Source organism: Staurois parvus, unplaced genomic scaffold (assembly GCF_062004578.1).
Source record: "Staurois parvus isolate SC_StPar_1 unplaced genomic scaffold, SC_StPar_1.0 ptg000175l, whole genome shotgun sequence".
Taxonomy (NCBI): domain Eukaryota; kingdom Metazoa; phylum Chordata; class Amphibia; order Anura; family Ranidae; genus Staurois; species Staurois parvus.
This window is the reverse complement of record NW_028317971.1, coordinates 11,140,335-11,166,528: the sequence shown is the minus strand read 5'-3', so window position 1 is coordinate 11,166,528 and position 26,194 is coordinate 11,140,335. Positions and strand designations below refer to the sequence as shown.

The 26,194-nt window shown below is 43.7% G+C and overlaps 1 protein-coding gene across 1 annotated transcript in view; it reads right to left on the bottom strand.

The window, feature by feature from the left end:
- The window catches only part of LOC149462434 (transmembrane protein 53-like), a 48,417-nt gene extending 29,514 nt beyond the window's left edge, over positions 1-18,903 (bottom strand). The window contains exon 1 of the mRNA XM_089676961.1: positions 18,759-18,903. Coding sequence (XP_089533087.1) covers positions 18,759-18,836 — 78 coding nt within the window. The 5' untranslated portion in view covers positions 18,837-18,903. The remainder of the gene's footprint in view (positions 1-18,758) is intronic.
- Between the last annotated feature and the right edge of the window lie 7,291 nt (positions 18,904-26,194).

Below are 26,194 nucleotides of genomic sequence, written 5' to 3'. Positions count from 1 at the left end.
ATAGTACAAAGGAGAGAGTGGACATCCTTGTCTGGTACCATTATACATTTTAAAGGGCTGAGAGAGGGATCCATTAACCTTAATCGCCGCTGACAGACTATTACAAAGCCCTTTTATCCACCTTAACATTTTAGGCCCTATTCCTAAGACCTCCAATGTATCAAACATGAATCCCCAATTAACCCTGTCAAAAGCTTTTTATTTCTCTCTTTTTACTCTTTGTAGGAGTAGCAGTGATCTTAGACCATTGTCCCTACCTTCTCTTCCTGGAATGAATCCCACCTGATCCAGGTGTATCCAGTCTGGCATCAGCTCCTTCATTCTAGTTTCCAATACCTTAGCGTACAATTTGGTATCATTGTTTAATAAGGATATGGGCCTGTAACTGGAACACTGTGTGCTTTCTTTCCCTTCTTTCGTTATGTTTGCCTGCAAAGACTCCTCCCTCATTTCTAATCCCTCCCCTATTATGTTCATATAACCACACATTTTAGGAACAAGGAGATCTTTAAATTTTTAAAATATCCACCCGTGTAACCATCTGGGTCAGGTCTCTTTCCTGCAGCCGTATTTTATAACGACAGGATAATATCCTCTGGGGTAATTGATCTTTCTAGGGCTTCTAATTTTTCTTGTTCTATTCTTGGCAACTCCATTTCATTTAGATATTTCTGCCTCTTATTCTTCTTTTCCTCTTCTGTTTCTTTTTTATCTCTGGGGCTCACGTCGTACAGCCTAATATAGTATTTATGGAACCTATTAGCGATATCAGTGGTGGTGTACACCATTTCTCCTTTACCATCTTTAATTCTTTCTATGAAATTCTTAGACTTCTTTTCCTTAAGCTTCCTCAAATATATTCCAGGTCTATTCCCCCACTGATATCTTTCTTTTAAGACCCTATTGAATATCCTTCTTGACTCCTTTTCCATAAACTCCTTTAATTCTTCTCTTTTAAGGGTCATCTCATCATGGTCGATTCCCGACCATGGCGCCTCCTGCCTGGAGTTTGCATGTTCTCCCTGTGCTTGCGTGGGTTTCCTCCGGGTGCTCCGGTTTCCTCCCACGCTCCAAAAACATGCTGGTAGGTTAATTGGATCCTGTCTAAATGGGCCTTGTATGTGTATGAATGAATGTGAGTTAGCGACCTTAGATTGTACACCCATTGTGACAGGGGCAAGATCAGAGATAAACATAACCTGTATATTGGAACTCACCAACAACTCCAGCTGTCTATGCTTGATCATAATGTACCGGAGAGAAGGTATAATCCATTTCACCTGGATATTTTACTATCCAGATATCACTCAGTTGGCACTTACCATATTTTTCGCTCCATAAGACGCACCTGACCATAAGACGCACCTAGGTTTTAGAGGCGGAAAACAAGAAAAAAAAATTCTGAACCAATAGACTGCAGACACATTACAGGAGATGACCAGAGACTGTGGACACAGTACAGGAGATGACCAGAGACTGCAGACACAGTACAGGAGATGACCAGAGACTGCGGACATAGTACAGGAGATGACCAGAGACTGCGGACACAGTACATGAGATGACCAGAGACTGCGGACACAGCACAGGGGATGACCAGAGACTGCAGACACAATACAGGAGATGACCAGAGACTGCAAACACAGCACAGGAGATGACCAGAGACTGCGGACACAGTACAGGGGATGACCAGAGACTGCAGACACAGTACAGGAGATGACCAGAGACTGCAGACACAGTACAGGAGATGACCAGAGACTGCGGACACAGTACAGGAGATGACCAGAGACTGCGGACATAGTACAGGAGATGACCAGAGACTGCGGACATACTACAGGAGATGACCAGAGACTGCAGACGTACTATAGGAGATGACCAGAGACTGCGGACATAGTACAGGAGATGACCAGAGACTGCGGACATACTACAGGAGATGACCAGAGACTGCAGACACAGTACAGGAGATGACCAGAGACTGCGGACACAGTACAGGAGATGACCAGAGACTGCGGACATACTACAGAAGATGACCAGAGACTGCAGACATAGTACAGGAGATGACCAGAGACTGCGGACATACTACAGGAGATGACCAGAGACTGCGGACACAGTACAGGAGATGACCAGAGACTGCGGACACCGTACAGGAGATGACCAGAGACTGCGGGCACAGTACAGGAGATGACCAGAGACTGCGGACAGTATAGGGGATGACCAAGAGACTGTGGACACACACAGTACAGGGGATGACCAAGAGACTGCGGACGTACTACAAGAAATGACCAGAGACTGCGGACACAGTACAGGGGATGACCAAGAGACTGCGGACAGTACAGGGGATGGCCAGAGACTGCGGACACAGTACATGAGATGACCAGAGACTGAGGACATAGTACAGGAGATGACCAGAGACTGCGGACACAGTACAGGAGATGACCAGAGACTGCGGACATAGTACAGGGGATGACCAGAGACTGCGGACACAGTACAGGGGACGACAAGAGACTGCGGACACAGTACAGGGGATGACCAGAGACTGCGGACATACTACATCATATAAAGTCCCCTCCACCCAGAACATCAAATGATCTGACACCATACATCAAGGAAAAGGACTACAACTCCCAGCATGTCATTTTTAACTTACAGAAGGCAGGGGGCGCACTGAGCTCCGAGGACAGGCCACACCAGCAGACAGTACCGGACTGCAGAGCAGGGAGCGCACTATAAACACATGCCAGGAAAGGGGAGGAGCTGTAAGGACAGGCCACACCTGCGGACCGGACTGCAGAGTACAGAGAGCAGTACACAGACATGCCAGGAGCGGGGAGGAGCTCTGAGGACAGGCCACACCAGCAGGGCGGACTGGCAGAGCTGGGTTCGGCGGGGGACTGCCTACTATGAAGAGCTGCGGGGACAGCCCGCTGAGAGATGGGATAAGGTAGGGAGAACGTCAGTGACAGGCTGCAGTGGGAGGGGACGGTGGCGGTGACAGGTGGAGGACTGTCAGTATCCGGAGAGAGAAGGGATAAGGCAGGGAGAGCATTGGTGACAGGCTGCAGTGGGAGAGGACAGGCTGCAGTGGGAGGGGGCAGGCTGCAGTGGGAGGGGACAGCCGCTGGTCCTAACACGGTGGCGGTGACAGGTGGAGGACTGTCAGTATTCGCTCCATAAGATGCACAGACATTTTCCCCCATATTTTTTGGGGAAAAAAGTGCGTCTTATGGAGCGAAAAATACGGTATATAATAATATCTTCAATAATTTTGACTTCCTACTTCCCTCTCTCCGCGTACATGCAGACACATCCATCTGAGGATCCAGACACAGATTTAGGTCTCCTGCCACAACCAGAAAGTCTTTTTTAAATTCAGAAAGCTTCTGTAATACACCTTCCAAGAACAGCTCCAGATTTTTATGTGAACCATAAATATTAGCTAATGTATATTCCACTCCTTGTAACTTTCCTCTCAAAAATAGGAACCAGCCCTCAGGATCCTCCATTTCTTTCCTCTAGGCTAAAATTAACTCTTTTTGAGAACCCTATTGCTACACCTTTGGATTTTTTAACCAGGGAATCAGCATAATACCACATTTCATAATGCTTAGTATAAAGTTTAACATTTGTGTCCTGAGTTATATGTGTCTCTTGAAGAAACATCACATCCATGGAGTATTGGTGGATTTCCCTCAATATCTTATTTCTTTTTGTTCCCTTTCACGTTATAAGTCATAAACTTTATCACACTCATTTCAGATGTTATCCCATTGCCCTACTGGCATTCCTACTGGCATGGGGAGATAGAGACCAATAGCTTGAGATATGGACTTTCTCCCCTCCCTACTACAACCCCCAGATTCCATTCCCCCCCACCCACAGCCTAACCCCCCCACCTATCTCTCCTTACCTCCCCCCCCACAATCTTTTGCACCCAATCCATCACCCCTCCCAGCCTATATTTTGCCTTGGAATCTGGCGTGGGGACTCCCCACTGACAATTCCTAGTTTGTGGTGAAACTCAGCCCCTCGCCTGAATAGATGACATTCTTAGGACAGGATTGGCAGCATGCAAGTCCTCCGAACTACCTGCACACTCCACACTCTCCACATCCTGTCCCCCTCCTCCCACGTTGATCACAAAAATATGCAGGGTTGTTTCCTTATATTTTATCTCAGTATAGTCCCGCAACCCTTTCCATATTTGTTCCCTATCTCCAAGATGATGGAACTGGACAATCACGTCTCTGGGATTTTCTGCCGATATTCCCTTTGGCCTTCTGACCCGATGCACTCTTTCAATTTTTTATTTTTCTTCCACTGGTTTTCCCATAATTGGATTACAGATTCTTTCCATTTTCTCCTGAAGATCTTCTTCCTGTCCAGTCTCTTCTGGTAGGCCTCTGATCCTTAAATTATTTCTTCTATTTCTATTCTCCAGATCTTCTACCATAAATTATATATTTCTCTGTTCTTTCTACATCTCCTCCTTTGATTCCAATTTATTGATTTGTTGTGCATATCTCTCCATTTTCATCTTCAATTCGATTTAATATCTGACCCAGATCAGTGCCAAGTGGTCCGATCTAATTTTTTCATGGATATCTCTAGTTTTGAAAACATTTCCACCATTTCAGCTTTTGTGAATAATTGTGACGTGTGTCCTTGCTGTTCCATATTTCCTTGTTCTATTCCACTTTCCAAGTTTGCATATTCTTTATTCTGGTTCTCTTCTACTGTCCCAGGTGAAAGTCTGGATTGGTCACCCTCAAATTTTTTAAGACCTTCATGCATATTCTCCCAGGCTTTGGTCTCTGTGCTTTTATCTTGAAGGAGCATGTATTTTCTTATTGTATTTGTGTTTGCATTTGCTTGGGGGGTTTTTGAGCTCCCCCCTTTAATCGACCTATTCCTCAGTGCAGAAAATTTGCACTTAGCTTTCATCTGTTTTAAAACGTTCTAGCCCCAACATAGCCCACCTTTTTTCTTTTTTTTAGAGACCCACACATGTTGTTTATATATATGGGTGGACCCAACGACCACCAAGACCCCCTAGGACCCTCTAATACATTCTTCACTTCCACGTAATAGTCTCAACAGACTGTCTTTACTGCACAGGCAAAAGTTCTTTAAAAGATTTTTACCGCTACCAGCGGCAACTCACCCTCCCCTTTCGTGCCACGGGTACGTTACTGCTTCAACCAAGGGTGGGATCTCGGAGTAGGGTGTACTCTCTAGAGGGTCCCCACCGATCAGGGGACCTGAGGTCTCACCGCGTGCCAAAGGTGATCTAGGGGTCTCCCTTTAAGTTTTGCTGCTTCCGTGTCCTCAGTGTCTTACAACTCTCCCTCGGCATCTGAGACTTCAGCCACTGACATACCGGCAGTCTCGCGGGCACTCCCTGGGTCCTTCCAGGTTCAGAGGTTGCTGCCTCCACTCTCAGCTCCACTCCACCTCCAGCTCCCCACGAGCCGCCCACCAGCTCCATAACTCACGGGCAGACTGCCGGAGCACACCGCCCGGGATCCTCCGCCGCCACATTATCAGGGAGAGACAAGCAGAGACAGAGCCACAGCAGCAGCATGGGCAGAATCAGGTAGGCTCAGGGGTTTTCCCTCAGGGAGCTCATAATGGGCACTCGGAACTCCAGTGCTCTACTGCTTCACAGCGCCATGTTCCCCCCCCCCCTCATATTCCTCTTCTAAACCCTACACTTAACCCTCTGGCTTTTTCCCACGGTTGGCAGTCAAAACGTTCCTATCCTAAATGCGATTCTTCAGCATTCAGGAGAGGGAGGTTTAACCTCACCTAAATGTGGCAGCTCCTAAATGCTGCTAAAAGCCTTTGTGTACATGGACACATAGGCTTTTATGGAGTTGATTTTAGAGCTTTGGCAAAAAAATGCCAAAAGCTCCTAAACTCGAGTTTAGGAGCTGCTCATGTGCATGAAGCCTAAAAGTCTGAAGATATACAGTGATACCCAATAGCAAATAATGCACAAAAAGAAGACAAACAACCATAAAAACCCAGACCATAAGTTCAAACACTCAGAAACTGGCTAATTAGTCAAAAAGTATATCAAATATTACCACTCCCAGATGAGACAATGGCTGATGTCTCTTGCTGGCCTCCATCCTTAAGTCTGACCTGTTAGGACTCACTGTCCAGTCTTCAGGTCCATTCCTCCAGCCCAGTCTTCCCAATCAAATCTCCAATCCACCTCCTCTTCAGTGGCCCACCTTCTGCTATTCTTATACTCCTTCCCTCTATTTGCCATCATTGAGGAATCTCTGATTGGCCCAAATGGCACAATCACATCTTCACATGAATGGAAATCAAGTCCTAATTTGCTATTAAGCCTAACCCATAATAATGGAGTTGGGGTGTCTGAAACTGGCTTTCAAGATCTACAAGTTCATTATGCTGTTTCCTGACATAAACTCTCAACCAAATTACCATTCCAGAGCCACTTGACTTATGGTGAGATGGAGTCTGGAAACTGAACACCACCTATATTCAACAGCCCTCAAAAGACAAAGGGCAAACTAATTACAATGCATATCATTTGGAACAAATCAAAACCTTTTGCTCTCTAAGAGACAAGAGACCATCCTGTAAGCAAACAGCTCCTCTGACCTTGAGATGTATACTTTTGCCTAGTCATGATCTATCCCTACATATTATATTAAACACATAGAATATTACATATAGACATATTCCTTATTGGCGAGAGTGATTTCTTACACTGCGATTTCCTCTGCATCTGCTGTTACGCTGCAATACACAACAATGGAAATCACATTATTCTCTATGGTGCCTGTTCACATCAACACAACATGGTGCAGTGCAAAGTTCTGAAAAGATGCAGTACAGTGCGTGTTTGGCCCCATAGACTTCAGTGGGAACACATGGAAGTTTTGATGTGACACATGACATTCTTGGTTTAGGTTTTCCTGCTTCTCACTGGATTATATCTTTGCACTGTGAACAGTCTGTGATTAAGTTACTCTTTTAATTCGTCTTCAGCAATTTGATAACTTGGCAATTGTAATGCATTCCCTCTGTGTATGCTATATTGCAGAGACCTTGTCTTATCTATTCCTTCTTCTCAATGGGGTTGATTTACTAAAGGCAAATAAACTGTGCACTTTGCAAGTGCAGTTGCACTCATCTTCCTCAGACCTTGGTAAAGCTTTGCTGATTTTCATCAACCAATCAGATGCAAGAAAAAATGTTGTTTTATTTATTTTCTGTGCATCGGATTGGGTATTCTTTACAAGGTGAAGCTTCGCCACATTTAATAAGCTCTGGGGCAAATGAGTGCAACTGCACTTGCCTTTAGTAAATTAATCCCAATATATACAAAATAGGTGCATGCTTGGTCAGTATTGATGTTGATACTTTATGTCCATTACCAATAAAATAATTTTTTTGCATAAAAAAAACAACATATAACACCTGGTGATCCTGCCCTGAAGGACCTTGCTCAGGCATTTCCTTTTATAGGGTATCTCCCAATTAAGCTCCTGCATTTTCACCCTGTCAGCTATTGTGACAGATTGGGGTTGATTTACTAAAGGCAGACTGTGCACTTTGCAAGTGCAGTTGTTTTTGCTTCAACACATAGTAAATGAACATTTCACTTTGCAAAGAGTACCCAATCACATGCAAGAAAAATTAAAAAAAACAGAATTTTTACTTGCACATGATTGGATGATGGAAGTCAGTAGAGCTTCCCCTCATTTACTAACCTCTGGGGCAAATGTCCTTGCAGAGTGCAAATGCACTTGCAAAGTACAGTGTATGTCTTTAGTAAATCAATCTCATTGTTCAGACATGGTCCACTGTGGTCACTATCAGGAAGCCAATCCACAGCAGTGATGTGCAGCTGTAGGGAATTGTTAGACCCCCTGTTATGTTTTTATTGTTGTCTGTCTATTAGTGACTGTTGTTGCTAAGAGAGAAAGTGAAGGGAAATCCAAAATTTGTTTTTATTCTCTACAGAACAAAAGGAAATGAGAACTCTTTCAGCAGGGACACCCTTTCCAGTGACTCCAGCTGTCTGAGAACTCATTCACGTGGGTGCAGAAGACTGTACACTGGTCCTACTTCTGAGCCCAGGAATGACAGTTTGTATCCAGGAGTGTACATCCATAGCTGTACATACAGGGGTTTATTTACTAAAGCTGGTTCACTCAGAATCTGGTGCAGCTGTGCATGGTAGCCAATCAGCTTCTAACCTCAGCTTGTTCAGTTACCCCTGGTTCACATATATGCGGCCATGCGGGCCTTGTTTTGCGCGGGCACGAGAGCACATTCATTTGAATGGACTCCCGTGCCCCGGGACATTCAGGGAAGAAGTCACATACATAGTTACATAGTTAGTCTGGATGAAAAAATGACAAAAGTCCATCCAGTTCAACCATAGAAAAAAAAAGTTATAATCTAATACCCAGAGTTGATCCAGAGGAAGGCAAAAAAACCCAGCAAAGCATGATCCAATTTGCTCCTGCAGGGGAGAAAATTCCTTCCTGATCTCCCGAGCGGCAATTTGATATACCCCTGACCTTCTCACCAAACTTGTGACCGAAGCACTAGCCAATCTAAAACTGCGATGTCACGTGCGTAACAATGCCACACCCAGCTGCACCCTGCACAATGATTTTTCAGCTAATTGGACCACAATCAATGTACCGGCAGCCTGGGAGCGATTGTTACTGGGTCAGGTTAATTACGCAATTAACCCTTCACACCTCCAACACCTCCTTTTTGTACAGAGAAAGAGGAAACTCGGCAATACCAGCAATAACACTATAATGGTTGAGATAATCGTCTGTATAACACTGTCACTGCAGACCAGTTATACAGAGGGTTAAACAAACACAGTAGCGCTCTTTTAGAGGCAGGAATTTGTAAGTTGCAATAAAGAGCTATAGAAACAGTTCAACACTTTCAGAAGGAAAGATTTATTACTAAAAGGTCAAAAGGGTGCAATAAAAATATTTACAGAAAAAAAGATGTAACCAATATATATATATAAATATACAGAGAACAACAGCACAGCAAAGAGTTAACAGAAAGGAGGTTAAAGGGTTAAAGTACTTGCCAATCAGCCTTGGGTTTGCAGATCAAGTTTAAAAGGAAAAGGGCACGTCTCCCAGGTTGGTTCTGATGTTAAAAGGGAGAATTATTCAACTTAACTCGCTTAGGCCTGACAGCCCATTTTGTTCCCCGGCAGGGGGTGTCTCTGAAGTCAAGGACCGATGCCCCGTTTAGGGAGGGAAGATCTGGGCATGGACCTAAACTAGAGCCAAAATCTCTTCTAGTTCATACTTTGGCTCATAACTTTCCCTATGCACAAGTGACATTTCACCAGCGGGTAGATTACTATGCAGACACATCTTAGGAACGGGTAGATATGAAATATGAAATACATATTTGAAGGGTTCCAGAGATGTAATTTTCTGCTTTCCTAGGTATTCCAGTCAGGGAGTGTGACCTATCAAACTGTCCGTCTTCTCGTGGCCAATCTGAAGATATACCTGGTTTCTATGTAAAATCTCTTATAGTTCATATTTTGGCTCATAACTTTTCCTATGCACAAGTGACACTCCACCCGTGGGTAGATTAATATGCAAGCAAGTCTGAGGATTGATTAGATATGAAATATGAAATTCTACACTGAATGATTCACGAGATCTACTTTTCTGCTTTCCTATGTATTCCAGCCAAGGAGAGTGACCTATCAAACTGTTCGCCTCCTCTTCGCCAATCTGACGATATGCCTGTTTTTTATGTAAGTCTCTCATATTCCAAGATATGAGACATAGGGGAAAAATGGATTTCAAAAGTGCCATCCAGTCTCCACTCCTCCGGAATGTCTTTGAACTTGGGGAAAGGCTTGTGTTGTCTTGTTACGATGTGCTAGATTGCACAGGTTCTTTGGACAGCGAGGCCCCAGCTCCCTTGAAGGTTTCATAGTTGGGGCTCTCTGCTGTGCTCTGGCCAGCCTGTGACACTTCTAACACCCAGGCCATATGTCCTTGTGCTGAACAGAGAGGAAGAATGAGGGGAATATGTTTGTACAAGATGGAGGATCCTTTGCCAAGATGGAGATTGGAGACAAAATGGTTGAACCACGTCCATCTCTGTGTGTACGCTTGCTACACCCTGGATCAACTATCCCTATAAATGTTAGTATCCAGTTATATTCTTTGTATCTAAGAAACCATCCAGGTCCTTTTTGAAGCAATCCACTGAGCTGGCCAGAACCAACTCTTGAGGGAGAACTATTCCACATTCCAAAAATGTGGAATGAACTCCCTCAAGAGTTGGTTCTGGCCAGCTCAGTGGATTGCTTTAAAAAAGGCCTGGATTCTTTCTTGAATACACAGAATATAACTGGATACTAATATTTATAGGTAAAGTTGATCCAGGGAATATCCGATTGCCTCTTGGGAGATCAGGAAGGAATTTTTTGCCCTGCAGGAGCAAATTGGATCATGCTTTGCTGGGTTTTTTGCCTTCCTCTGGATCAACTCTGGGTGTAGGATTATAACTTTTTTTTTTTAATGCTTGAACTGGATGGACTTTTGTCTTCTGGCATCTTTCCCAACTCTCTAAAACATTAACTAGTCACCAGCATACTTAAAAATCCCTCATTATACCCCACCAATCTTAACCTACACACCATCTCCTTACTCCTCTTTTCATCCAAACTCCTTGAACGTCTGGTCTACAACCGACTGAGTGACCACCTCACCGAGAATAACCTTCTTGATCCCCTTCAGTCTGGATTTTGCTCTCAACGCTCCACAGAAACTGCTCTCCTAAAACTTATAAACGATCTGTTAATGGCTAAAGCCAATGGACACTATTCTGTACTGGTACTCCTGGACCTCTCTGCTGCCTTTGACACAGTTGACCACCCCCTACTCCTCAAAAAACTCCTGCCTTTAGTCTACGTGACTGTACTCTTTGAAGGTTCTCATCTTACTTATCCAACCTTTAGCATTACTTACAATTCTACTTTCTCCTCTCCCTTTCTCTGTCAGGGTGCCCCAAGGTTTTTTTCCCGGACCTCTCCTATTCTCGTTCTACACTGCCTCCCTGGTTCATCTGTTAGCTTCCTATGACTTCCAATACCATCTCTATGCTGACAACACCCAAATTTACTTCTCGACCCCTCAGCTCACTCCTTCAGACTTATGAGCCTGGATGTCACACCACTTCCTCAAATTCAATCTATCCAAAACCGAGTTCATCATTTTTCCTCCCTCATTGCGCCTCTTCCTCTGATTTCTCTGTCAAGATCGATGGCATAACTATCTGCCCATCCCTACATGCCAAGGCTCTAGGTGTAATTCTGGACTGTAAACTATCCCTTCGGCCCCATGTCCAACCACTGTCCAAATCTTGCCCCCTCAACCACTGCAAAATCTCCAGAATATGCCCCTTCCTAATAAATAAAACCACAAAGCTCCTAGTTCACTCCCTGGTCATCTCTCGCCTCGACTACTGCAACTCTTTCGTCATGGGATTACCTTTACATAGGCCAGCCCCCCTTCACTTCATCATAAATGCTGCTGCCAAGCTCATCCACCTTACCAACAGTTCAATGTCTGCTACTCCTGTCTGCCAATCCCTCCACTGGCTTCTGCTCACCCAATTAATTAAATTCAAAATACTAACAACTACTTACAAATCCATCCACAACTCAGCCCCAGCTACATCACTAACCTAGTCTCTAAATACTGACCTAATCATTCTCTTCACTCCTCCCAAGTCCTCCTGCTCTCTATCTCCCTTGTCACCTCCTCCCATGCTTGCCTCCAGGACTTTTCCCGAGCCTCTCCTATCCTGTAGAACTCTCTACCCCAATCTGTTTGACTATCTCCTACTCTGTTTGCTTTTAGAGGATCCCTGAAAACCCTACTCTTCAGAGAAGCCTATTCTGCCCCCACCTAACAACTGGAGTTTTATTTTCTCCATCAGCTCATCCCCCACAATTATTACCTTTTGTATCACTTGACCCTCCCTCCTGGATTGTAAGCTCTTAGAAGGGCCCTCTGATTCCTTCTGTATTGTAACTGTACTGTCTGTCCTCATGTTGTAGAGTGCTGCGCTATATAAATCCTGTAGAATAATACTAATAATGATTTAGGCCAGTGGTCGGCAAGCCGCGGCTCGCGAGCCACATGCGGCTCTTTACAAGCTTAAATGCGGCTCTTCTGTGTGCCGGGCGCCCGCTCCCCTCCCTCCCCTCCCTCCTCTCCCTCCCCTCCCTCCTCTCGGACGGGCGTGTGCCGGGCGGCCGCCCCCTCACCTCCCCTCCCCTCCCTCCTCTCGGACGGCCGCCCGCTCCCCTCCCTCCTCTCGGGCGGCCGCCCCAAAAGTCAGGACTCTGCAGCTGTCAGGATGTAGGCGGGGCAGCGTGACGAACTCCTCTCACAGTCCGCCCTGAAGACCAGAACGGCGCGGGAAGCACGGCGAGAGGAACGCGCGGAGCAAAGGTAAGTGAATTGACACAGGGGGGACTTACTATATGGGGGATGAATTACTATATGGGGGACTTACTATATGGGGGGGACTTACTATATGGGGGGGGACTTACTATATGGGGGATGAATTACTATATGGGGGACTTACTATATGGGGGGGGACTTACTATATGGGGGGGGACTTACTATATGGGGGACTTACTATATGGGGGACTTACTATATGGGGGATGAATTACTATATGGGGGATGAATTACTATATGGGAGATGAATTACTATGGGGGGGATGAATTACTATGGGAGATGAATTACTATATGGGGGATGAATTACTATATGGGGGATGAATTACTATGGGGGATGAATTACTATATGGGGGGATGAATTACTATATGGGGGATGAATTACTATGGGGGATGAATTACTATGGGGGATGAATTACTATATGGGGGATGAATTACTATATGGGGGATGAATTACTATGGGGGATGAATTACTATGGGGGGGATGAATTACTATGGGGGGGATGAATTACTATATGGGGGATGAATTACTATGGGGGATGAAGTACTATGGGGGGATGAATTACTATGGGGGATGAATTACTATGGGGGATGAATTAATATGGGGGATGAATTACTATGGGGGATGAATTACTATATGGGGGATGAATTACTATATGGGGGATGAATTACTATGGGGGATGAATTACTATATGGGGGATGAATTGCTATATGGGGGGTGAATTGCTATATGGGGGATGAATTACTATGGGGGATGAATTACTATATGGGGGATGAATTACTCTATGGGGGATGAATTACTATATGGGGGATGAATTACTATGGGGGATGAATTACTATATGGGAGATGTATTTTCAGTTTTAAAAATGTGGCTCTCAAAATAAATTTCAATCGTGGTTTTGGCGAGATTTGGCTCAGTTGAAAAAAAAGGTTGCCCACCACTGATTTAGGCAATTAAGTATATAATTTAATATTATGGTTAGATAGGTGCAGTGCTATAAAAAATATGCTACCTACCTCTACCATAAACAAATGTGAAATGACAAATCACAGTCACCTTAACTCAGTGGTGACATAATAAACCCCACTTATTCAAAGTGTAATATATCACAACTCAGTACATTCACCATATACAGTTGTGTTCAAAATAATAGCAGTCAGACATCACTAACCTAATCAATCACTTCTACATGGCAAATACATGATATTTCTACATGGCAAATAATTTACTAGCAGGTGTAGTAGAGTAATAGAAATCCAACAGACCCAACAGTCATGACATGCATGTTGCTGATTCTGTGTAATTGAATCACTAATTGAAAGGGGCATGTTCAAAATAATAGCAGTGTGGAGTTCTATTAGTGAGGTCATTCATTCTTTGAAAAACAGGTGGCAATTATTACCCTTATTTAAGGAAGAAAGGCGGCAAATGTTGTACATGCTGGTTACAGTGCATTTCTCTCTGAAATTCTGAGGAAAATGGGTCATTCCAGACATTGTTCAGAAGAACAGCTTACCTTGAATAAAAAGTTGATTGGAGAGGGGAAAACATATAAAGAAGTGCAGAAAATGATAGGCTGCTCAGCTAAAATGATCGCAAATGCTTTAAAATGGCAACCAAAACCTGAAAGACGTGGAAGAAAGCGAAAAACTACCATTCGAATGGATAGAAGAATAGCCAAAATGGCAAGGACTCAGCCAACAATCCTCTCCAGGAAGATCAAAGAAGGTCTAAAGTTGCCTGTGAGTACTGTTACAATTAGAAGACGCCTATGTGAAGCAAAGCTATGTGCAAGAAGCCCCCGCAAAGTCCCACTGTTGAAAAAAAGACGTGTTGAAGAGGTTACAATTTGCCAAAGAGCACATTGACTGGACTAAAGAGAAATGGCGCAACATTTTGTGGACTGATGAAAGTAAGATTGTTCTTTTTGGGTCTAGTGGCCGGAAACCGTTTGTCAGACGACCCCCAAACACTGAATTCAAGCCACAGTACACTGTGAAGACAGTGAAGCATGGTTGCGCAAGCATCATGATATGGGGATGTTTCTCATACTACGGTGTTGGGCCTATTTATCACATACCAGGGATCATGGATCAGTTTGAATACATCAGAATACTTGAAGAGGTCATGCTGCCTTATGCTGAAGAGCAAATGCCCTTGAAATGGGTGTTCCAACAAGACAACCACCCCAAACACACCAGTAAAAGTGCAACATCTTGGTTCCAGACCAACAAGATTGACGTTATGGAGTGGCCAGCCCAATCGCCGGATCTTAATCCAATAGAAAACTTGTGGGGTGACATCAAAAATGCAGTTTCTGAGGCAAAACCAAGAAATAGAGAAGAACTGTGGAATGTAGTCCAATCATCCTGGGCTGGAATACCTGTTCACAGGTGCCAGAAGTTGGTTGACTCCATGCAACACAGATGTACAGCAGTTCTCAGAAACAGTGCTTATACAACTAAATATTCATTAAGTGATTCAAAGGAAAGCAAAATCTTCAAACATTTTTCAGTTTATATAGTGAATGTTTGAGTTTGCAAAGAAGAATACAAACACTGCTATTTTTTTGAACAGTCTAATATTCACTTTTCTTCAATCTTTTTAGAGGAACAACACAAATTTGATATATTTTTCTTTGTGTTTTGATTTGGAATAGAATGTGTAGTGTTCCCAATGCATTTGTGTGTATGGAAATAAAAGCTATTAGAAGGATTTTGAGCTTTATTCACTTTTTTCAACACACTGCTATTATTTTGAACACAACTGTACCAATCTGTCATCTGAATCCAAAGCAAATAACATTAAATAAAAATGTACATTAAAGAACTTTATCTGTAAAGGGAAGTTCTGCTGATCCTCCTCTTCCCCCACTCCTATACTACTTTTGGATTTCTGGGAGTGGGTACCTATTTCTGACAGGCACCCACTCCCACTTTCTCGCTGCTCGCGTAGGTGAGCAGAGCGGAGGTTACCCCCACCCCACCCACAACCTCCTGAGACACATCCCATGTCCCAGAGGAGACTGGCAACCACTGAGAAACCGCATGCACAGTGGGAATCTGGCTGTGAAACACCTGGAAGTCTCAGCAGGCTTCCCCCAAGCCAGATGGTGGTCCTGGGGACCTGGAAACCAGCCCAGGTGATTCTGGGGACACAAAGACCGGCCCAGGTGATAGCATGTGCTGCATCCCTGGGATGTTAAGTGTCTGTATATTTAGGTTTGGTTCACATTGCGGTGGTGCCAATAACATCAATTTTTAGTGCGATTGTGGTGCCAATTCACAGTGAGATTTGTATGTGTCAAGTGCAATTCTAATGCAAACTTGTGAGGGGATTGGTCACTGCTGTGATTTTATGTCTGGTCAAAGTATGTAAAAATCTAGAAATGTGAACACAGGACTGCGATTTAAATCTGTCCCATTGAAGTCTGTGGCACTGAATTCGCACCACACCAGGTCAAACTCGCACATGACCCTTTTTGTTTGCTGCATTAGAATCACATCATGTTGATATGAACAGCCTTCACTTAAAAAAATGTTATTTCAGATGATATGCGAATCTATGCGTTCATACCTGATCAAAGTCGCATCAGATTTCACATCAGTGTAAACCAGGCCTAAAAGTCAACAGCTACAGAATTTTTAGCTGCTGACTTGCAATTTTTTGAGAAATTAACATAAGAAGTGTCTGTAAAGTGTCTAAACAATCAAAATCTTTAAAGTGTTACTAAACCCACAACAGTAAAATCAGTCTGTATATGCAGTAAAGCATGCTTGTTATACTCACTGTGGAACCTAAGAGATTCATCCTCTGCACTGTGCAAAAAGGCTGTTTGATCCTGTCTTCTCTGATCCTCCCCTTCTTTTACTGTCCCCAATCCTTCTACTGATAGTACAGAGCCCCAGGCACCCTGCACATGCTCAGTCTGGTGTGTATTGCTAGAGAGGTTGTTTTTTTTTTCCCTGGAGGGTGCATGTGATCAGCACAGGGCCAATCAGCACTGTCCAGATAGAGGATTAGGGGACAAGCAGCTTCACAGGACAATTAGGGGAGAATAAAAACTCCTCCTACAAGATCAACCAGTGCTCAGCCAGACACTGATAGACGTCACCAGACTGCTATATACTGCTGATGAGAAAAGGTATTTAGCAGTTTATATATGCTACAATAATTGCACTTCCATGTTGTGTGTACTGTGGGAGATCAGATATAGTGAATGCAGGGTCCATGGTTTAGTAACACTTTAATGTAAAATCCACCATGTGAAATAGTGCAGATATTCAGATCCTTTGCAAATTATAGTGCATATCGCACATGCTCCCCACTGTGAAAATGCACGCACCCTGTAGATTTGACGTGAATGAACATACAGGGTATCAGATAGGTCAGAGTAGACTGATGTCATTTTTCAGGTTCCTATGGATGACAGATCTCCCTGTGGATGACAGATCTCCCTGTGGATGACAGATCTCCCTGTGGATGACAGATCCCCCTGTGGGTAATTTAGCACTCCTCAGGAGCAAGGTGAGAAAAAGACTCAAAGACAGGTCACTAAGTAGGAAATCTAATGTTCTTACAAGTAGGTAGAGAAACACATCCACATACAAAGATTAAAATCCAGTTGCATGGCGGCTTGAAGTTAGGTGTCTGAGTGTGAAAGGCTCCTTCTCTTCTGTCAGTTTATGACAATATGTATTTAATAAAGATATTAAAAAAGTTTGGGGTTTAATGACGCTTTAACTGCTCGCGTCACCCGAGACCGCAGACAATTGGAGGTTCACTTTCTTTTCCTAGAAGTGCTGGCACTGTATTACTAGGTGTGAGGACTTGTGCCAGCTCAGTGATGCATTCTCAGCGCTTGGCAGGTAATACAATGTTAAAGTAGATCGCTGCCCAATAAAAAGAATGGGGAAAAGAAAAAGGGGATCAGCGCTCTGTTACAAGTGTGTTCTGTCCACAAGTATACTAAGTTCAAAACAATGCTTTTTCAAATTTTGTAAATACCTTTTTTTGTTTTCTTTCCCTTGTTTTTGCATTTCTTGGTTAGATAAGAATGTTGTCACTGCACTGCCCACAGACTGCTGAGATCTGAATGTCAGATATCCCAGAGGTCCTCAGGTTACTCAGAGAGGGCTGGGGACATACACTCCGCCAATGACAAACATGTACACCCAGGGCTCTAGCTAGAGATCACCTTGTTTACACATTGTCATAGTATTGGTAGCCTGTAAATAGTACAATTGTGGGCAGATACTGAAGTACACCCCTGGACGCAGATCTGAGTGTACACATGTGTACAAGTACTGATGTACACCCCTGGACGCAGATCTGAGTGTACACGTGTGTACAAGTACTGATGTACACCCCTGGACGCAGATCTGAGTGTACACGTGTGTACAAGTACTGATGTACACCCCTGGACGCAGATCTGAGTGTACACGTGTGTACAAGTACTGATGTACACCCCTGGACGCAGATCTGAGTTTACACGTGTACAGGTATTGATGTACACCCCTGGACACAGATATGAGTGTATACATGTGTAAAAGTACTGATGTACACCCCTGGATGCAGATCTGACTGTATACATGTGTACAGGTATTGATGTACACCCCTGGACGCAGATCTGAGTGTACAGATGTAAAAGTACTGATGTACACCCCTGGATGCAGATCTGAGTGTATACATGTGTACAGGTATTGATGTACACCCCTGGACACAGATCTGAGTGTATACATGTGTACAAGTACTGATGTACATCCCTGGACGCAGATCTGAATGTATACATGTGTACAGGTATTGATGTACACCCCTGGACACAGATCTGAGTGTATACATGTGTACAGGTATTGATGTACACCCCTGGACACAGATCTGAGTGTATACATGTGTACAAGTACTGATGTACATCCCTGGAAGCAGATCTGAGTGTATACGTGTACAGATATTGATGTACACCCCTGGACACAGATCTAAGTGTATACATGTACAGATGTACACCCCTGGACAGATATCTGAATGTATACATATGTACAAGTACTGATGTACACCCCTGTAATCAGATAGTCCTCCTTCCTCCCGCTGTCTTCACAGGTCCCAGCACATGTTCATAATGTGTCATTCCCCTTTAAGTTTCCTCCCTATAAAGAGGACAACATGACTGAGTACTTCCTGGTCCCAGGCTGGACTTCCAGGTCCTCTCCTGCCTGTAGGTTGAGCCTGTTGTGTGTAGTACTCACTGTATGGTGGTAGTAGGTCGGTGCAATGCGGGAGATAACAGAGCGCAGAGTTCTGGACACAATCCCTGGGATCACCATCCTCTCATCTGATAACCAGTAGAAGACAGGCAGACCTTGACTAAGGGAGTGTCTGCAAATCACATACCGCTCACTAGAAGAAGGAGCAGATCCTCGCTGTCACTTGGAGCTCATTAAGGCTCCAGTCACATCTGAGCATAGCTTTTTTTCAGCGATTTTGGCGTGGTTTGTCTCACGTGTTTTTTGCACGGTTTTGCATGTTTTCATACAGCGAAAAATATCAGCTACATCATTTGTTGCGAGGTTAATAAACATCTAAACCCGAACAAAAAAATACATTATTAATAATAATAATGAATAAATACACAAATAAATAAAAAATAATCAGAAATAAATACTTGTACTAGTAAATTAGCATATTAATAATAAATAACCCATAACCTTAACCCCAAACCTAAAAAAGTAATAACAATACTTTTATTATTAACCACTTCCTGTCCAGCCCATGTACATAAACGGCTGTACGGGAGCAGTGCTGAAGCGGGTGGCCATTTATAAACGGCCCCCTCATCAACTGCCTGTGTGCGCTCCCTGGGAGTGCGCAGCACCGCGATCCGCTGCACACGGATCGCTGTATGGGACTTCTGTGTGATCACTGATTGGCCACTTCCTGACATTATTGCTTACTACTAGTGAAATCTGTGATCATTCACACAGGTCACATGGTACAAGACTACAACTGCCTTGTACAGGGGCGGACTGACCATTCGAGCACTCGGGCAGTGCCCGAGGGCCCGGGTCATTAGGGGGCCCCATGAAATGCCCCTGGTACCTTTTTTTATAGGCTTTTTTGAGTGTGGGCAAGGACACAGGGACCCCATGATCCCCTATTGCCCGGGGGCCTCATGAGTTGTCAGTCCGCCCCTGGCCTTGTACCATGTGACAAGCTGTGACCAATCAAATTCATGCTACAAAACACTCAGGTGTGAATGCAGCCTTACACCACAATCTGTGCGTTCACCCTGCATTTCTGCATGCACATTTTTAGTTTATTTTTCATTTATTTAAATGTATTTTCTTTACTAAGTTGCATTCACGCGTGTTTTCACGTCTTCATGTGCGGTTTTGGTGTGTTTGCATGCCTTCGTGTACATTTGCGATGTGTTTGCACGCCTTCATGTGCGTTTGCACACCTTCATGTGCATTTATGGTGTGTTTGCATGCCTTCATATACGTTTGCATGCCTTCATGTGCATTTGCAGTGTGTTTACATGCCTTCATGTACGTTTGCACACCTTCATGTGCATTTGCGGTGTGTTTGCATGCCTTCATGTACGTTTGCACGCCTTCATGTGCGTTTGTGGTATGTTTGCCCTTGTTTATGTGCAGTTGTGTTCTGGTGCGAAAAAATTCAGCATGCTGTAACACATGAAAGCACTGCAGTGGTGTACAGCTGATTGGAATACATTCATTTTTCTTGCATATGCCTTTGTACTGCATTTTTGCTGCATTTAGACCTGGTTCACGCAGTGTGTCTTTGAGCCGTTTCTGCAGCTCTTACTGTGGTGCGTTTTGATGTTCTTGCACACGCATTTTTTACACGTTGTTTTGATGCGTTTTGCGGTTTTTATGCTGTCTTTATTGCCAATTTGTTGTCTGCCAGATTACAAAACGTGTCACATACACATTAAAAACAAACTACATGCCTTTTCTGCAGCATCCCCATTGAAGTCTATTGAACCAAAAACACACCGTTTTGCATTTTAAAAAGTTCCTCCGTGCAGGGGGGCAAGGGTGCTTTTTTTTTTTGTTTTTTTTTTTTCTTTTTAGTTATTTTGATTTTATAATTATTTTTGCACTGTCCCTTTAATTTTTTTTTTGTATCACTTTTAATGCTGTCACAGGGAATGCAAATATCCCCTGTAACTTTAATGGGCATTGTCATATATTCTTTTAGATATCTTCTCTGCCCTTACATTATCTAATCAAACCAAGATCAGTGTGGTCAGTTGCTTTCCTGATTTACAAATGGCGCTGCTTATATCCTGCGAAACTGAAGTGATGAAATGCTCGCAGCTCCTGGTCTCTCAGACTATAGAGATGATTGGAGCCATTGTGGTCTCTGTACAGCTCTATGGTCAGCCAGCGGAACTGCCGGCTGCATTCTCGGATTCCCCTGTGGGACAGGAGAACCCAAGAAAACTGTGGAAGTCAGCAGGAGGGGGATGTCCCTTCCTGCTGCTCGTAAAAACTCTTCAGCAGCTAATTGGCCACTAGTATTGCTTTTACATGAAAGCCGACTGCCAGCTGAAAACAAAGGGTACCAGAATGGTGCCTGTAGCTGCAGGCATCATCCCAGTATAACCACTCAAAGTCCAGCGACGTACCAGTACATTGCTGGTCCATGTTGGGCATATATGTAACAGCAGAGAACACAGGCACAGGATGAATTAGCTCTGTAGATCAATATGACTGCAATTCATTCTTTTCTGTAATGCTCATGTTGAGGGTTAGGCCCAAAAGAGTTTTAAATTCAGAAACCGAGATAGGTTTGCATGCAAATTGTCTGGAAAGAGCTGAATTTGGGTGGGCGGCCATGTATTGTTGTGCGTATAAATTGCCTTGGTCCACAATCAATTGTTACAAATCTTCCGTGAAAAACAGCAGAGGGGCTAAACGCTAGTGCTGGCAGTGAACGGGGCCGATCCTGCTAACTCTGCATTTTTGTGGACACTATACAAAGGAGGCACTAGTATAGTTCTGTACGTGATCAATATCTTCATCCGTACAAACACTAAACTAGTAATGGCGGTGATCAGCAGCCTATAGCGTGAGTGTGATAGTGTGCGGGCAATCTAATGCTAACTGACCTGGCTGGGTGGGGAGCTAACTGACCCTGACATTATCAGATATCGCTAGTAGCAGGAATACAGTGATCAGTGAAAAATTCTATATACTGACACTGTGCTAATGGCACTGGTTGGGTGACGATGTGATCAAAGGGTTAATAGGGGTGATCAAAGGGTTAAATGTGCTAATCTAACGTGTGTGTGTGTGTGTAAAATGTAGTGGTGCTTTTACTCGGTGCCATGTAAAAGTTACAATTACCTCTCTTCCTGGATGACAGGTGGGGGGGCAGCAGGGAGTGCAGGTGCCTTTACACCCCATAATCAGGGATTTCATTTTTTTTTTTTACACTTTGCTTTGCTAATTTTTGCTAATGAAAAGCATTGACACTCTACTAATGACACTGGGCAGGAAGGGGTTAACATGGGGCGATTAAAGGGTTAACAGTGTGCTGTGTAGTGTTTTACTTGTGAGTCATGCAGCTTTGTCAGCATGTCCATGTTGACAGGAGAGAGATCTGTGTTGTTTACATACAGATCTCTCCCCTCTCAGCCCTGCCGATGATCACCGAGTCCCAGCCAGGAATTGCCAGCCGGGACCCGGTGATTAACATATCCAGCAGCCAACAGCGCTGGAGGCAGGTGTGTGCCCCCTAGCCCGAAATGCAAAATCAAGTGTTTGTACAAGATTTTTTGCAGCTAATCCACCCCGTAGCAGTATATCTGCTATGGGGTGGCTCTTAAGTGGTTAAATGGACTGTAGTGCGTTTCTGCAAAAGAACCAAAAAACGCAGGTGTGAATCAGGCCTAAAACACGCACTTCTCAGAATAAAAAGTGCAGCGCTAAAAAAACCAGTATAAGAAATCTAATCAGGCAATAAAATGATAAATAATAAATGTGTGTTGTCTTAAAATGCCTAAAAATCTAATGGGAATATGATCCCTTACATAAAAACGCACGTGCACATGCACTCTGATGCGTTTTGAAACATAAATTGTCATTAAAATCTCTGTAAAATCTTCCCAATAATATTCAGTATAATCTCCAGGTGATGAAATAAAATCCCAGTAAATGAGTCCTCAGGTGGGTGTGCTATTAAATGTTTCATACATGCAATCGTCATTTTATTGCTTCATCTATTTCACCACATAGTGTTTGTGTTTGGTTTTATACTTTTTTACATTTAATACCATTAAATACTATTTTAAGTAATACACTATGGAAGTACCAGTTTTCTTTGCTCTGCACCGAACATTTTAACTTTCCAGCAACCCCCGGAGAGCATCCCAGAGCCTGGACGAGGTTGATTCATTTACCCTGGCTGTATCCTGTAACCCAAGGAAGGCCATCTTCTCCCAGGCTGCATTCCGGGCCACCCTAAGAAGGGATCCCTGACTGTTATCGACAGTATACAATACAACGCGCTATACTTAAGTGCTTCTGGTGAGTGCGCATTTCTTACATTTATTAGCACACCCACCTGAGGATTCATTTACTGGGATTTTATTTCATCACCTGGAGATTATCCTGAATATTATTGGGAAGATTTTACAGAGATTAAGTATGTGCATTTTTATGTAAAGGATCATATTCTGATGCGATTTTTAGGTATTTTAAGACAACGCGCATTTATTATTTATCATTTTATTGCCTGATTAGATTTCTAATACTGTTTTTTTTAGCACTGCACTTTTTATTCTGAGATTTTATTGAAGGCTTACGGTGTACCTTTAGTGTTTTCAGCTGCTTATGTGTATATATCTTCATAGCGCTCGCTACAATTTTTACAATTTAAAACACACACTTGACTGCATCTGGTGTAAATGAGCTCTCAGTGATGACCACCATACACTTCATTACATTCCTGTACAGCAGTTCCAGTGCAGGCTCTAACATGGTGTGATCTTGTAACTTTACACCAGGCAGTGATAGAATAACCATGCAGCGGATGAAGAGGGCACATGTGCAGAGCACGGCCAGCTTGGCTTGTAGTTGGATCTCGGTTTAGCTCCGAACATACAGCCGACCTACAGAGTGCAGGCTCAGCTATACCCATAGCCAGGGGTGGACTGACCATTTGGAAACTCAGGCAGTGCCTGAGGGCCCGGGGTCAGTAGGGGGCCCCATGAGTTGCCCCTGCTACCTTTTTCATAGGCTTTTTTGAGTTTGGGCAAGGACACAGGGGCCCCATGATCCCCTATTGCCCGGGGGCCCCATGAATCGTCAGTCCGCCCCTGCCCATAGCTGTACAGTCAGGCGTTGGCTCTTTCTAGGAACTGGATGGTTATTATCAGACGCTCCCTAATGTGTGCTGTACTTTCAAGAGCTGGGGGCGGGGTATGGTGTGCATTATGGGAGACCGCTAAAGGACAAACTATTCTAGTCTAAAGCCTCATCCACAGGATGAATTGGATAACTGATCATCCTTTCTTTTTTTTTGCATGCTAGTCTCATATCAAAAACTAATAGGTTACTATAGTTTTGAAAATTCTCGCACTGCAGAATACAACTTCGGAAGTGATGTAATGCATCTTGGTCACTCAATTTGTTTTCATACAATCACTACACTAATTACACAAAATCATACGTTTTGTTACCTTACAAGAATTTTTGTGCTTGTCCCTTTGGATATTTTCACATGAACTGTTATGATCAGCTCTAGAAAGCTGTGTGCCAATGAATAGATTATTGGACAATCACTTCGGATGCGTTTTCTTTGTCCGATATTCGCTGCGTGTGTACTAGATATAAGCGTACTTGCACACAGTACTGGTGTATGAACATCAGATTCCTGGCAAAAAATTCCTGCGTAAAAACGCAAGAATGGATTGTATCATAAATGAGTGTAACTGCAGGGTTTTGCATGTATGCGTATAGGTGTGTAAAAATTCTTGTAGGCTCTCTTGAACTTTGTTGTACGCACATATATATGTGTACATGTCCGTAACTGCATAAAATACTATCCAGCAATCCAATTTTTTTTTAAATAAGATTTATACGCATCACAATTTTAAGCTGTTTGTAAAGGCTCAAGGTTTTTGTTACCTTCATGCATTCTATGCATGAAGATAAAAAACTATCTGTGTGCAGATGCGCTCCCTAATACCTGAACCCAATATAAATCCACCAATGTGCACGACTCGGTTCTCTTGGGTCACTCCCTCTTCAATGGCAGAGACAGCAGCGGTAGCCATTGGCTCCCACTACTGTCAATCACAGCCAGTGAGCCAATGAGAGAGTGGGGACGGGGCAGAGGCACGCTCCATGTGTGAATAGACGCACAGAGCAGCAGCTCAGAAACGAGCTTGCTCTGGTGCCCCCAGAGCAAGCTGCTTGCTCTGGGGGCACTTAGCAGGAGGGAGGGGCCAGGAGCGCAAGTGGGGGAGAAGAGGAGGATTGGAGCTGCTCTGTACAAAACCACTGCACAGAGCAGGTAAATATTACGTTTGTTATTTAAAAAAAAAGCAAAAACTGCTTGGGCTGCTTTTAGATCAGTAGAAAACAATGCATTAGTGCCCAATCACACCGGTGCGATTTGCAAATTAAAATCGCACCTGAAATCGCATCTAATGAATGTGAATGTCAGTGTCTTAACGTGCGATTTGCTGCAGCGTGATTTCTAAAGTAGTTCTTGCATTACCTTTTCTGTAGTTTTTTTTGCAATTTCACATACATAGCATATAATGGAAATCGCACTGCAAATTGCAAGAAATCCTTGAGAATCAAGCAATAAAGTCTTCAGAAATCACGCTGAAATTGCACACAAAGTGCACAATGTTAAATCGCAGCGGTGTCACTGGTGACTTACTGCCTAAAAATGTATCAGAGGGAAGGTGGGGGGGATAGGCAGTCAAGCTGTGAACTGCCCTTCAATTGTGTGTAATGGATTTTCTCTAAGAAGCAACATATCGCCTCCAAGCCACCTGTCACATGCCTCTGAAACACGTTCCTTCACAGATCAATTTTCAGAGGGGTACAAATGATGGCCACGAGTGTAAACAATCCCTAACAGTGGCAGTGGCTTTTTTTTTAAAGCCGCGTTCCAGGATAACAAATATTGACTAAATACAAGAACCATGTGTATATTTCCTTGAATCTTGGTGTGCTCTGTGTACTACTAGATCTTGGCAGTCGTCCAGTGTTGAACTTTTCCACTATGCAGAACGTCCTGTAATAAAGACCGATCACGGCTACTCTCTCCTTGTGCAGGGTGACTGGTCTTGTCTCCACCCCCTCCTGTAGTTTTCTGCAGGCAGCCTGCAGTGGGTGGAGCTGCTGACCCCTCCCACAACCCTGCTCTCTGCATGATGATGCCACTGCTACTTTTACAAGGTAACAGCTGGATTTGCAAGGACACTTGGTGCACACAAAGTAGACAGATTGTGGCTATTGAGGAAGCAGCTTAGAGGGAGGTTATCAGATGTATCTGAAACTGTTGTCAAATCCAAGCCAAATGCACTAAAAAACAAGCTGCATTTCCCCAGCACAAACCCTTAAGTGGCATTAAACCCAAAAGCAAACGTTTATTACATTGCATCTTACCAGTTCTTATATGTAATGGCTGCATTCGT